Genomic DNA, 12,618 nt, shown 5'->3' with positions numbered 1-12,618 from the left:
TTTCTTCTTTTTTTTTTTTTTTTTTTTTTTTTTTCCGCCGTACTACAGTGACAGCCCACACGAGCCATGTATATGGCCTTTCCCAAGGGTAGAATTTTTTTTTCCAGCACATCACGCAGCTTTTGTGAATGTACACACGTCTGCATATGTGTACGTAATGGTCCGCTTGTGAATTCCGCTTGGTTCCCCTTGCTTCCCCGTTCCCGCGCTTCATCGCTTCTTCGCCCCTTCGCTTCTTCACTTCTTCGCCCCTTCGCTTCTTCACCCCTTCACCCCTTCGCTTTTTTCCTTTTGCCTCCCACGCATGTTCCATGGTGCATCGGACAATTCCATCCCCAAATGGAAAAGACGTTGGCGAGCACTTTTTTCTGTCCCTCTTTATATCCACACATATCCGTTTGCGCTGTTCCTTTCGTTTCCCTTTGCTCTTTTTTCGCTGAAGCATTTCCAGAGGAAGGCCACCCGCCCAGTCAGACGCCTCTGTAGTTATTCATACGTCTGCGCCTGCGTGTGTGTGCGCGTGTTGTAAGCCTGTCTCTACGTGCACCACCGCACGTTCGCACCTCCGCACGTTCACACCTCCGTATCGACGTTCCAACCAAACCCCAATTAGCACACGCCAACTTTTCCCATTTCGGCATCCCCCCCAAGAGGGGCCTTCACTGCTCGCCCTCTTCACCCCCTTACAATTATGCATACTCGCTCCAAGGGAAATAGGAAGTCACGTTCGCAAAAAATGGTACAGAATCGGTAAAGCGTCGCTAAAACGTTTAGGCATGGTAGACCAGTCACCAACATGTCGTCAGCACACTGCGAAAAAAATTAAGTAAAACCCTTGATGGGGCTAGAAAAAATAACGACGTGCCGCTCACCCCCCCTGTAGCCCCACCGCATTTGTATGTGTACCCAATCATATTAACATATGGGTAAATAAAACGTAAAAGAAAAGGACACATTTTCTCAAAAAAAAAAAAAAAAGGTGCACATAACGGGCATAGCTGCGTACGGTCAGGTGAAAGGAGTAACCACTATGGAGGACGTCTTCGGCCATCGCTCATATAATGGTCCCTTCCAAACCACCTGTCACACACAGTTGTGTGTCCCCTAGCTAGCATACAATTCCTTCACCCATTTCAATTTTGTACAAGCACCTTTTTTTCGTTCCAAAATGATAACTGTGAGCTGTCTAAGCCTGGCACGGGTGCATGTACACACTCGTCGACATATAAAACCCACGTTTAGAACAGAACAGAACTGAACTGAACTGAACAGGGTCCCCAATTTATGTCACCCCCTTTGCACCTCCGTTAAACTAAATATACCTAACGAGTTGGTGAAAAAGGAAAAAAAAAAAAATCACTACTAAGTGTGCGCAAGTCGGAGGGAGGCCCAATCAAAGCATAAAAAACCTGTCGCAGAGTTACATTACGACTGCGTCAGGAGGGTTAGTAACCCTGCGTCCATGTTGTCTATATTGCCACATTGCCACATTGCTACATCGCTACATCGCTACGCTGGTAGCTCGGGCTCTTCCTCTTTCGCCTTGGCACCAGATGGGGCATATTCCCCACGCTAAAGGCATAAATTGTTTAGCCTTCTCCCCGTTAAGTGTTCACGCACACCGCGCCAACGCGCGCACTTCCCTTGAAGAATGCACATGCTGGACGAGTCCCACAGTTAGTACTTTTGTCACGAAAAAAAAAAAACTATTCACTGATCGTAAAGCTTAAAACAAAAATTAAAAAATTTCCACCAAAAGGGGCGAACCATTCAAAAAAAAAACTGGAAAAACGATCAGAGCAAAATTTTTTACGTATGAATTTACATGTTCATGTGTGTGTGATTTTAAGGCGATATTCATGCGACGCGATTTTTTAAAAAATTAAAAATCTTAAAGAAAAAAAAGTCGTATGGTTAAAGCAGGCACGCGACAAACGCGCTTCGTTAGAGATGCAGTGGGCCTACGGCACGCCAAACAACTTCAACCCAGCGGTGAAGACGTTTGACACGACGTGGCCGACGATGCCCGAGGGGGTCATGGGTGGAGGTGGGGGGTGATGCATCACAGGCGGGGGTGGAGGCGGAAGGGCCGTGGAGGCGCCATTGGCGTACATGTGGTTATGGTGCATGTCGTCGTCATCGTGCTCCTCCTCGTGGTCACTGTGCTCGCTCTCGCTGCTGTCCTCGCTACTGTTCTCATGATCGATATTGTTATGTGAATCCACGTTGTTATTCACATGGTCAGCATTGTCGTCGCCATGCGCCTCCTCATCTTCCTCCTCAGGGGGAATATCTTTCACCTTCTCACTTAAAAGAATGAAGGACCCATTTTTCACGTCCCTCACATTATTCTTGCCTCCCTTCTCGACATAGTAGCTACCCTTCACATACTCATCACCGTCGTCGTTGCTGCTGTGCGATTCCTTTGTTTTTAAATTGTTCAGGGAGGGCAACTTGGTCGCTTCATCATCAGGGGCATTTAGCAAATGGGAAGAACCATAAATAATTTTCCTTTTTCGGAAAATACTTTTCCCATTTGTGTAACAGCATACTAGGAGTACCACCAAACTGGTAACCCTAATTATGTGCATCTTCCTGCAGGGTGATAAAAACTAATGTAAATTATTTTTCTATCCTTAGTATACACTTCTGTTGGAGGGAGTGACTGCCACGCTGTGATCAATTTCCCTTCTTCCTTTCTTCCTTTCTTCGTTTTCTTTTTTTTTTTTTATGCTTCCTCCTTTTTGCTATTCCACGTATGCACACATACGTGTGTGTAAACACATTGTGTCTACTTTTTTTTTTTTTTCGGACAGGGGGGAGAAAATCGTCTGTGCGATGCAAAGATTGTCGTCTCTGATCAGATACCAAAGGGAAAAACTGTTGAGGGGAAACCGTTACCAATGGGCGAAGTTGCTTTTTTTTTTTTTTTTCTTTTCTGTTTGTTCGCCAGATCGCTACACAGCGAGGGCAGAAAAATGCAAAAATGAAGTTAACCGTGGAGATATACCACACTGCGCATATACATGAGAATGTACATGTACATACCACTATGCATTTCCTCAGCAACGTTCGTACGCGCACCCACGCTCCTCTTGGTGTTTCCCCCCATTTTGTATAAAAGGCACCATGGTGCAGCATCAGATAGGGGTGCGCGCTCATTGCTAAAACACGACGTGTCAAACGTTTCACCAACGGTACCATATAGGGAACTAATCTCCACACCGTCAAAGGGAGAAACTTCCTTTTTTTTTTTACACATAACCAAAATTAAGAAAAACGGTTTCGCAAACTGTTGACTTTGTTAGCGGCAGGTAAATTAAGTACATTCATTGTACACGTTAGACGAGATTGAATTTTTTTTTTTTTTTTACCCGAACAGCGGTTATCGCTTCATATTTCACGAAGGGACGCATTTTCACATCACAACATAGTTGCACAAGTGGGACTATTTAACTTAACCATTTTGTTTACCCCATCCTCTTCCTTCATTTTAAGTCCGCTAAAAATGTAACCGGTTAGGGGGGCCGAAAATAGTGGAACAGGGGAGAAAAAAAAAAAAAAAAGATTACACCTCACCAGATCACGAGTATCCCGCACACACATATGCATCTTCAATCGCACACGTTGCCAACATCGTGACAACAACAATCAGGTCAATTTTCCACTCTTAAGGCAACGATGCCGATTGCACACAGTGGGCTCCTTTCATATGAGGCATTTCTCTCCAGAAGATAAATTCACCTCCACAAAATGACCCTTCCAAAAATCTTATTTTTCGTATGAACCGTTCATACAAAAATAGCAAAAATTTCAGCATTTTTTATGAACAGGCAAGGTATTTTATTTTATTTTATTTTATTTTTTTTTTTTTGCCAAGCTAAAGCCTCGCTTGACTTTCCAAGCAGGACATCATTGAGGGGCCCATCGGACATTTTATTTTCCCCATTTGTGTGCAACAAAAGTATCAGTGGTACCCCCAAGGGAAGGAAGAAGTATGCCTTTCACGAAATGCCCCTCCATTTTGTACTCCTCTCAACGGCAAATTGAAATTTTTTTTTTATGGCTACGCATCTTTTAAATGTTAAAAAATGTAGTAAATATCCCGCTTCGTTGCAGAAGCTTCTCGTCTGTAGTTCTCACACGATGAAAAAACTAGCAGACACGCCGTCCAATTGAGACACAGTTAATTCACAAATGTGTCGCGTCACGCCCTCCCTTAAAAATACCCTTCTCACCACAACGCATTAGTAAATCCCGTCCCTCCCCAGCGATATAAAACGTGTCTCTCCTTTGACATCTTCCCTTTTTTAAGTGTTTCCATGGGTGTAACATCAGCAAGACGGTAAAACATTTGGCGCCCATTTTTTCGATGCATAATATACATATAATGAAAAGCGCGTGTAATTTTTATTTTTTGCAAATTCGTTTCTTTCCCCTCGCGCTTTCTCCTTTATTAATCTCACAATTGTGAATATACACGAACGCGCATATTCGTATGTGTGTTTTACCATTTTGCATCCTCAGAAAAGGGAACTAAATACACGCATAAGCATTCACATGTGCATTCGCATGTGCATTCCATTCGCATGTGCATTCCCATGCGCTTACCGATGTGCGTACTCATTCGCGTATGGTTTCCCCCTCGCGTCGCCCATTCAACGGCGCAGAACGATTGCGATTTGTTCTGGGGGGAAGAAACAGGAAAAGTCTGTCTGTGCTGGTCGCACAACGCTGCGCGGGGAAAAGCACCCCTCAAATGACTCCCCCTTTGGAAATAAAAAGAAGCAAAGTCGGATAAACTTGCAAATGGCGATAGTGACAAAAATATGGGGGCGATGCGAACGCTGCGGTGGGGGCGAAAAATTGCGTCGCAAATAGCTAACCAGATGGTCGAATGGACAAAAAAAAGCGTATAACAGCGCAAAATAGAGTAAAATAAATATACACATAAACGCACAAACGAAACATTAATGACGCCCGTCAACACAGCGACAGTGCGCATCCCCTCGTTGGTGTGTTTTCCTTTTTTTTAAAATCTTCACGAAATTTTTCAGCGTAATTTGCGCCTCTGAACAAATCACAAATGTCATTCCCGGTAGACAGACATGCTGCAATTTTTTCATGCTACGAACTTCCTCCTCAGTAGAGAGAAAAATGAACAAAATGGAAAAGAGGAAGATGGAAAAGGCGAAAAAAAAAAAAAGAGTAACATTCATTTACAAATTTATGCGTACATTTATACCATTTAAAAGAATCAAAAATATTAAAATAAAATAATTTTTTTTTTAATCGTTAAAAATGGTTCGTGTACGGCGGGGGTGCAATTGTGTATGCAGTTTGATGAGGAGAAGGAACCTTGCTGTTTTTTTGCTCACTCTGGTTGGTGTCCTTGGACAGACTAGTCAATTTTCTCTGCTTAATGTAGCTCAACAGCTTACCACCATAAATCTGACTAGCCATATTAGTACCCTTAGCCTTGGTTCCCACTTTTCCCTCCGTACCTTACTGAACCTGTTCAATCTCTTCATCCTTCTAAATCTACTAAGTGTGATCAATAGAATCGCGACTTCGCAGCGCGAAGGAGAGATAAAGAGTCGTCATTACAAACTAGAACAACATTTTCAAAAGTATGGAAATTTACTCCTAACGGATGGAAGTGTACAGGGGGGGGAATCGAAAAAGGGGAGTTGCACCACATTGATATGTCCGTCAGATGAGGTAAATCAGCCGTATGCAGTGGACAGCCTAACAACCCAGCCGTATGCAGTGGACCGCTTAACAACCCAGCCGTATGCAGTAGACAGCCTAACAACCCAGGGGAGGAGGCCATCCCAGAAGGGCTCAACAGCACAACTGACATATTTAGCAAATTCAGAAGATTCTCAAAGGGGAAATTTTCACGCAGGGGAGACAGTACATACTTATTACCTAGCAAGGCATATCTCCCTCCTTGCAGGGGGGGAAGCACAAAAACAGACGGGAGGAACGGTTCTTCAAGGGAACGCACGTTCACTGCTTTCGTTGACCAAAAGGAGGAAAAAAAAAAATAAAGGTAATCTCAGGAAATCCAAAAAGAAGAAGCAAAAAAGGAAAAAGAAAAAGAAGAAAAAAAAAAAAAGAAAAAGGAATAAACGAAAGAAAAAAAGAAAGGGCAAAAAGAAAAAAAAAAAAAGAAACAAACGGAAAAACAAAAAACCAAAAAAACGGAAAAACAAAAAACAAAAAAAACGGAAAAACAAAAAAGAGAAAAAAATGAAAAAACAAGAAAAAAAAAAGATGAAACGAGAAATGGATGACCAGGCGGAGGCAGATGACGAGATAATCAGCGAAAAACGCCCAAAGAAGAAAAAGGCAAAGAGAGGCGACGACCAGGAGGACGAGGACGACACACCCAAGGGTACTTCCATATCGGAGGACGCCCTTGACGACGAACAAGCGTTGAAAAAAAACAAAAAGGGAAAAAAGGGGGAGGAAAAAGACAAGGGCAAAAAAGAGCTAAAAGAAAGCGAAAAAAAGGGCTCACAAAAAGGAGATAAAAAAGGAGAACAAAAGGGAGCGCAAAAAGGAGATAAAAAAGGATCAGGCAAACAAAAGGATGACCTAACGGAACAGGAAACCACTAAGAAAAATAATAAAAGAAAACGACCAGCAGAAAGTGACAGTGAGGGAGAGGACCAAGACAACGAGAATAAACCCAAAAGGAAAAAGGCCCGCAAAGATAAGGACGACGATTACGAACAAAACACGGGAAAGGGAAAAACGCTGAAAAACAAGAGTACAAAAAAAAAAAAAACAAAGATGATGACGACGTAGAAGAAAAAAAACACGAATTGCAGGAGCTAGACGAGGTGGTCAGTGAACTGTCCTCCAAAAAGGATCTCCTCCAAAATGCAGAAGACCACATGGAGGAGCTGTTAAAGACCATTCACTCGCTCGAGGCGAAGAAGTAGGCCCAGCCTCGAATGGACAGACAACAGCCTGCCCTGCAACGTCCAACTCGTGAGCTGTGCGCCCCGCGAAAAATCCACGCACCGCTTCTTCTTTTCCCATGGCTTTAAAGCTTCACTTCATAATTTTTTAGTCTTTAATTTTTAGCGAAACCACGCAAAAAAAACGAAAAAAAGAAAAACGAAAAACGAAAAACGAAAAAAAGAAAAACAAAAAACGAGAAACGAAAAATGACCAAACATACATATAAACATGTAACCAACCAAATCATGTCGAAAAACGCTTTAAATCTCCTTCACCCTAAACTCTACCAACCGAACCTATTGAGCCTTCTTAACACTAAAAAAAAAAAAAAAAAAACGCTTTCCTTGCTTCCTTCCCTCAAAATGACGGGATTGAGACATCTCAACCCCGTCACCCGTTTAGCACGTCCCCCGTGCAGAGCAACTCTTTGGGGATCTCAACAGTGCACATAATACCTCCCTGCACGGACTCGAACGGGTGTTCACTCATTTCGCTAGCATACTGTCACACAACAGGGGGTCCCAATTAAACTTGGTCCACCTCTTTACACACAGACAGCCTTCACAGGGAGAGGAACTCTTAAGTGCTACCTTTACCACGATGTAGGTAGAGACACACATTCTGTATTGGACACTAACACAAGTTGAGGCTCATTTTGAGAGCAGATCGAGTCTCCCCCGGCAACGTCCTACTAGTCCTCTCAATCCATTTTCTCCATTTCGACAGCATTGCACCAGGAGGGGTGGGGTGGAGAGGGGGCTTCCCACATCTTCCACCACACGGTGTGCTCCTACCTACATGTGCACTAGAGCGAACCCGCACACAGTTGTCTACCTATTCGTGATTCCTTTGCTATAACACAGGGGTGAGTTCCCCAATCAAAGGTATATCTTTCTCCATTTGAAGGCTAACTGGAGGAAAGTGAGTACCCCCACCCCACCCCACGTCGATACTTCGCCCATCACGTACCGGCAACGTCACCCTGCTTCCCCTCGAACGCATTTCTTGTAACGATAAGCTTTATCGCCGAGAAGTAGCGCATCCAAAACTCGTTCTCACTAATGACCTTCGGAACCAGATTGTATCGTATTCTCCGCAAGTTCCGATTTTCCTTCAACAGAGATTTCGCCCACATCACTAAGTCATCATCAAAGTGAAAAGGATCAATGCACTCCACTTGGGTCATGTTAAAATAAGTCTCTTCATCTATCGTTATGTCTTTTATTTCTTCTATTGTTTTTTGGATAGCCACAAGGGTCATGTCTACGTTCACATCTTGGCTGCCCCACTGGACGATTTCGTTCCAGGGGAACTTCACTTGGAACTCTGCGAGGGGGTGCACAAATGGGGGCGCCGCGGTGGAAAGCTGTGCAGTGGGCAGTGGGCAACAGCGCTATGGGTAACAGCTCTATGGACAACAGCGCTATGGACAACAGCGCTATGGACAACAGCGCTATGGGCAACAGCGCTATGGGCAGCAGCATTATGCGCAGCACACACTTAAACATACACACGGGTATGCCTTTTTTTTTCCTTTTGCTCTCCCCCGCTCCGCACACCTTTCTCAAATTGAAATTCACATAACTCGTATTTTTTCCTCTTTCCGTGTTTATTCCCCATCATTCGAAGGGTACTAGGACACACAATGGGTAGCCTCTCTTCTGAGTGTTTTTTTTTTTGGGGGGGGGAAGGGGGGTTCCTTCCCCTCTACTCTTAAATTTTAATGTAAGCACGGTCGTGCGAGTTGATCATGCAAAGGAGGGAACAACCGTGGAGAAAGCCAAAAGAGGGCATAAAAAAAGAACGAATGGGGAAATGAAAAACCGATCGCCTAACATCACGGCGAGCGATTGCGAAGTACACAATATTTCATTTCGACAAAAAAATAAAATAAAATAAGTAATGCAGGGGAAGAGCAAATAGCAACATATTTTAGCCAAAAAAAAAAGAAAAAAAAAAAAAAGGGGGGGGGGAAGTGCAAAAAAGGCGAAACCTTTTATTTTATTCCCATTCCATCAAACGAACTTTGCATCACATTCCTGATTTAAGTTAAAGTCCTCATTTTAGTTTCCCTGTGTCAGCTTATTAACCCCCGGGAGGGATTAGCTTTTTTTTTTTTAACTGCACAACTTATGTATGAAAGCAGATCGATCGGAAAGAACATCGCGCAGGAACGTGTCGCATAGGGGTGACGAATAGGAGCGACACATAGGTTCTCCTGCCGCTTACCCACGCCGCTCACCCGCGCCGCTTACCCGCGCTGCTCACCAACGCCGCCTACGAACTACTCAACATAGGAACGCCTCGCCCACCACTCACCCAAACATGATCGAGTTCCTGCTTATGGTCAACAAGCAGGGCCAAACGAGGCTAAGCCAGTACTACAACAGCCTCAGCATCGAAGAGAAAACAATCCTCGAGGGGGAACTCATACGGAAATGCCTGTCACGAGTCGACTATCAATGCTCCTTCCTACAGTACAGGGAGTACAAAATTATTTATAGAAGGTTGGCTGCTCTACATATGCACCACACTGCCAGGCACAGTGTACCAACGTGGGAGTTTCGCCACGTGCAAGGAAAAAGAAAAAGTGCACACAACAGTGAACCGCCGTCTCTTCCTTAACTTTTCCCAATCTGCTTTTTTCAAAATGGTGACGCATTTTACTCCATACATTCCGCATACCTCCCCATCTCCTTCCTTCCTTACACACACCAGATATGCCAGCCTCTACCTAATCGTCGGAGTCACAAACCAGGACGTAAACGAATTCGCCATACTCGAAATGATCCACAATATTATCGAAATTTTAGATAAGTACTACGAAAATGTATGCGAACTAGACATCATGTTTAACATTGACAAAACACATTTTATAATCGACGAAATCGTGTGCAACGGTGAAATATGCGACATGAACAAGTCCAATGTCCTCCGCCCTATTTTGCTAATGGACAAATTTTCTCCAAAAATGTGAAATTAACAACCGAGACAGACTCAGCACATATGCGTGAAGGGAACGTCCCAATCGCTGGCAACATAATGTTCACATCACCACGTAAGTTAAAAAAAAAAAATTAGTTAGCCAATGAAATGGCTAACCAAGTGGCGGAAAAAAAAAAAATATGAACAGGTCAGGTGATTTTTTTTCTTGTAAACGCATACAACACACATGTACAGCCAAAAATGTGTGCTCATACGGAAACACCATATACACATAAAAATCTTTATATAAAGACAAATAAGCATAAACGAGGGGGACAAAGAATAACTGCTTACGCAGGGGCTGATTGGCATAACTGCGCCATTTCGTCACTCACATAATGGGGACAACATTTGTGTGTCCTACTATAGTGACGCATAAAAATTGCAAAAGTGGGAAGAACAGAAGGAGGTGAATTATTTTTTAATTTTTTTTTTTTTTTTTCTCTTTCGTCTAACCACGCAGGGAGGTACAAAACGTGTATATCTTTTGTCACCCCATCATTGGTGATTTTTTTTTTTTAAAAACGTTTTAACGGAATGTGGGGACGTACAGATGAAGCGACGTCGAAACGGAGAAAAAGGTCAACCACGTCGTTGTGGCCACTACGCCATCGCCACTTCGCCATCGCCACTTCACCATCGCCACTTCGCCATCGCCACTTCACCATCGCCACTTCGCCATCGCCACTTCACCATCGCCACTTCACCATCGCCACCTTGCACCTACCACTTCTCTACCTCCACTACAACGTGTAATTTTCAGCGAAGTTGCATAGAATCCCGTTTTGGCAGTATAGGCATGTGTGCATGTGAATCTTCAGCAGCACGGCCTTGTTTCGTGCTATGGAAGCTTCGCCATACTTATATATAGGGAAAAAGTATTTGCGAATTTTATTTAGCTTGTTTTTAAATTTGCAGATATATATATTATTCTTCACTTTAATTTCGTTAATAACTGTGCAGTTTAATTTTTTTTTTTTTTTTTTATTGTGTTGCTTTTTTGCTTATTTGACTGATGCTCCTCATTTCTCGCTTTGCAACTTTTAGCACATCCCGCCTTGTTGGTGCGTTTTCCCTCCATCTCCGAAACTTTTTTTTTATCTCGATTTAAGTTAATTTGTTCCGTTTCCTTTTGATTCATGTGTGCATGTGCAGAAAGGCGTGCTGCTGCGACGGGGCTAGATTCTGCACTTGCTACTTCCCTTGAGTCGTTCTTTTTCGGGGGCGACAATTTCATAGGGGCATTCTTCCCAGGCGGGGAACCGGACGACTTTTGTTTTGCGTTATGGATGGTGGTAGATTTGGGTGTGCCCCTGTCTTTAGCGTTTAGCTTTGCGTCCCTCGCACTTTGCTTTGGGTCCTTCGCATTTTGCTTTGAGTCCTTAGCGTTTAGCCTTGTGTCTTTCGCGATTGTTTTTACGACTTTAGGGTTTCCCTTCGCATCCTTTGCATCCTTTGCATTTTCCTTCGCTTCTTTTGCATTTTCCTTCGCATCCTTTGCATTTTCCTTCGCATCCTTTGCACTTTCCTTCGCATCTTTTGCGTTTCCCTTCGCATCCTTTGCGTTTCCCTTCGCATCCTTTGGGTTTCCCTTTGCGTCTTTTCTGTTCTCCTTTTCGCTCCCCTTTACGTCTTTTCTGTTCCCCTTTGCGCTCCCCTTTGCGTCCTTTTTGTCCTCCGACCGTGTTGCCGTTTCCGCTTCTCCCTGCGCAGGAACTGCTGCGCTTTCCGCTACTTGAGCGCGCACGGTGAGACTCCACTTATTCTTCGCTTCGGCTGACCCCGTCCCCCCGGACGATTTCTTACTACCGCTTTTGGTGTCATTCCCCTTCTTAGCGCTACTATGCCTTTCAGTTGAAGCATTTTTTTTCTTTGAGTCGTTTATGTTACTCATTTGGACTTCGCTCCCCCCTTCTTCATTACTGTTGTTACATTTGGGGTTAATTACCGAACTGACACATTTTTTTTTGTTTTCACTTTTTTTCATTCCCGTTGTGGGTTTTTCCCCCGCTAATTTGTGCATTAACTGTGTGTGTGACTGCTATGTGGTATATTTTGACACGTCCCCAGCTGTTGCTTTTTTTTTTTTTCACTGTTAAGGTTGTTTTTTTTTTGTTTTTTTCCGTCCGTTTAAGTGGAGTAAATCCTTTTCTATGATGAGCCCTTTTTTATAATCCTTAGCATTCTTAACCTTACCCCTTTTCTACTAGCTCTTTTGAGCGGTTCAAATGTGGTACTGTTTCCCTCTTTCCTCAACCCAATTTGGCTCCCCGTTCACTCAAAAAACTGAACCATGTACCGATGCTATCCTTCTTATCGTTTTTGCGACCGTGATTATCTACGATTATTTCTTTAATTTGTTTCTTATCCTTTTTTTTGCCTAATTCAGTGTTACGTGGTTTTTCCCCCCTTACGGCTTCCTATTCTGCTCGCCCCTTTCCTTCGGTGAGGGGTAAATAGAATAGTGCGCGTCGTTCAGTCGTTCGTTTGACACAGACATGCGTGTGTGATATGTGTTATGCATTTGTTGTGCGCTTGTGTATTTTTTTTTTTTTTTTTTTTGTATTTTTTTGTATTTTTTTTCCTTTTTTCCCATATTGGCGCAAAAATTTCCGAGCGTTTTTGGCTGTTTACCTGCACAGGTCAGGTGCCTAACTT

At 43.4% G+C, this 12,618-nt stretch overlaps 5 protein-coding genes across 5 annotated transcripts; 2 read left to right on the top strand and 3 right to left on the bottom strand.

Moving 5' to 3' along the window:
- Positions 1-1,961: 1,961 nt before the first annotated feature.
- PCYB_053680 (hypothetical protein) lies at positions 1,962-2,591 on the bottom strand (the record flags this gene model as incomplete). The annotated part of the gene is made up of 1 exon (XM_004221249.1): positions 1,962-2,591. One exon carries the CDS (start codon positions 2,589-2,591, stop codon positions 1,962-1,964), a length of 630 nt encoding a protein of 209 aa, XP_004221297.1.
- Positions 2,592-5,301: 2,710 nt separating this feature from the next.
- PCYB_053670 (hypothetical protein) lies at positions 5,302-5,721 on the top strand (the record flags this gene model as incomplete). The annotated part of the gene is made up of 1 exon (XM_004221248.1): positions 5,302-5,721. A coding segment is annotated over one exon (420 nt), but the record flags the coding sequence as incomplete, so codon positions are not given.
- Positions 5,722-7,944: 2,223 nt separating this feature from the next.
- PCYB_053660 (hypothetical protein) lies at positions 7,945-8,301 on the bottom strand (the record flags this gene model as incomplete). Its single annotated transcript, XM_004221247.1, has 1 exon — positions 7,945-8,301. A coding segment is annotated over exon 1 (292 nt), but the record flags the coding sequence as incomplete, so codon positions are not given.
- Positions 8,302-9,098: 797 nt separating this feature from the next.
- Positions 9,099-9,952, top strand: PCYB_053650 (adapter-related protein complex 4 sigma 1 subunit; the record flags this gene model as incomplete). The annotated part of the gene is made up of 2 exons (XM_004221246.1): positions 9,099-9,482; positions 9,694-9,952. Exons 1-2 carry the CDS (start codon positions 9,301-9,303, stop codon positions 9,950-9,952), a joined length of 441 nt encoding a protein of 146 aa, XP_004221294.1. The 5' UTR covers positions 9,099-9,300.
- Positions 9,953-11,138: 1,186 nt separating this feature from the next.
- PCYB_053640 (hypothetical protein) lies at positions 11,139-11,854 on the bottom strand (the record flags this gene model as incomplete). Its single annotated transcript, XM_004221245.1, has 2 exons — positions 11,139-11,206; positions 11,308-11,854. The coding sequence occupies 2 exons, from the start codon at positions 11,852-11,854 to the stop codon at positions 11,139-11,141; spliced, it is 615 nt and encodes a 204-aa protein (XP_004221293.1).
- Between the last annotated feature and the right edge of the window lie 764 nt (positions 11,855-12,618).

Source organism: Plasmodium cynomolgi, chromosome 5, assembly GCF_000321355.1.
Source record: "Plasmodium cynomolgi strain B DNA, chromosome 5, whole genome shotgun sequence".
Taxonomy (NCBI): Eukaryota; Apicomplexa; class Aconoidasida; order Haemosporida; family Plasmodiidae; genus Plasmodium; species Plasmodium cynomolgi.
Note: the sequence above shows the minus strand (reverse complement) of the source record. Positions and strands in the feature narration are given on the sequence as shown.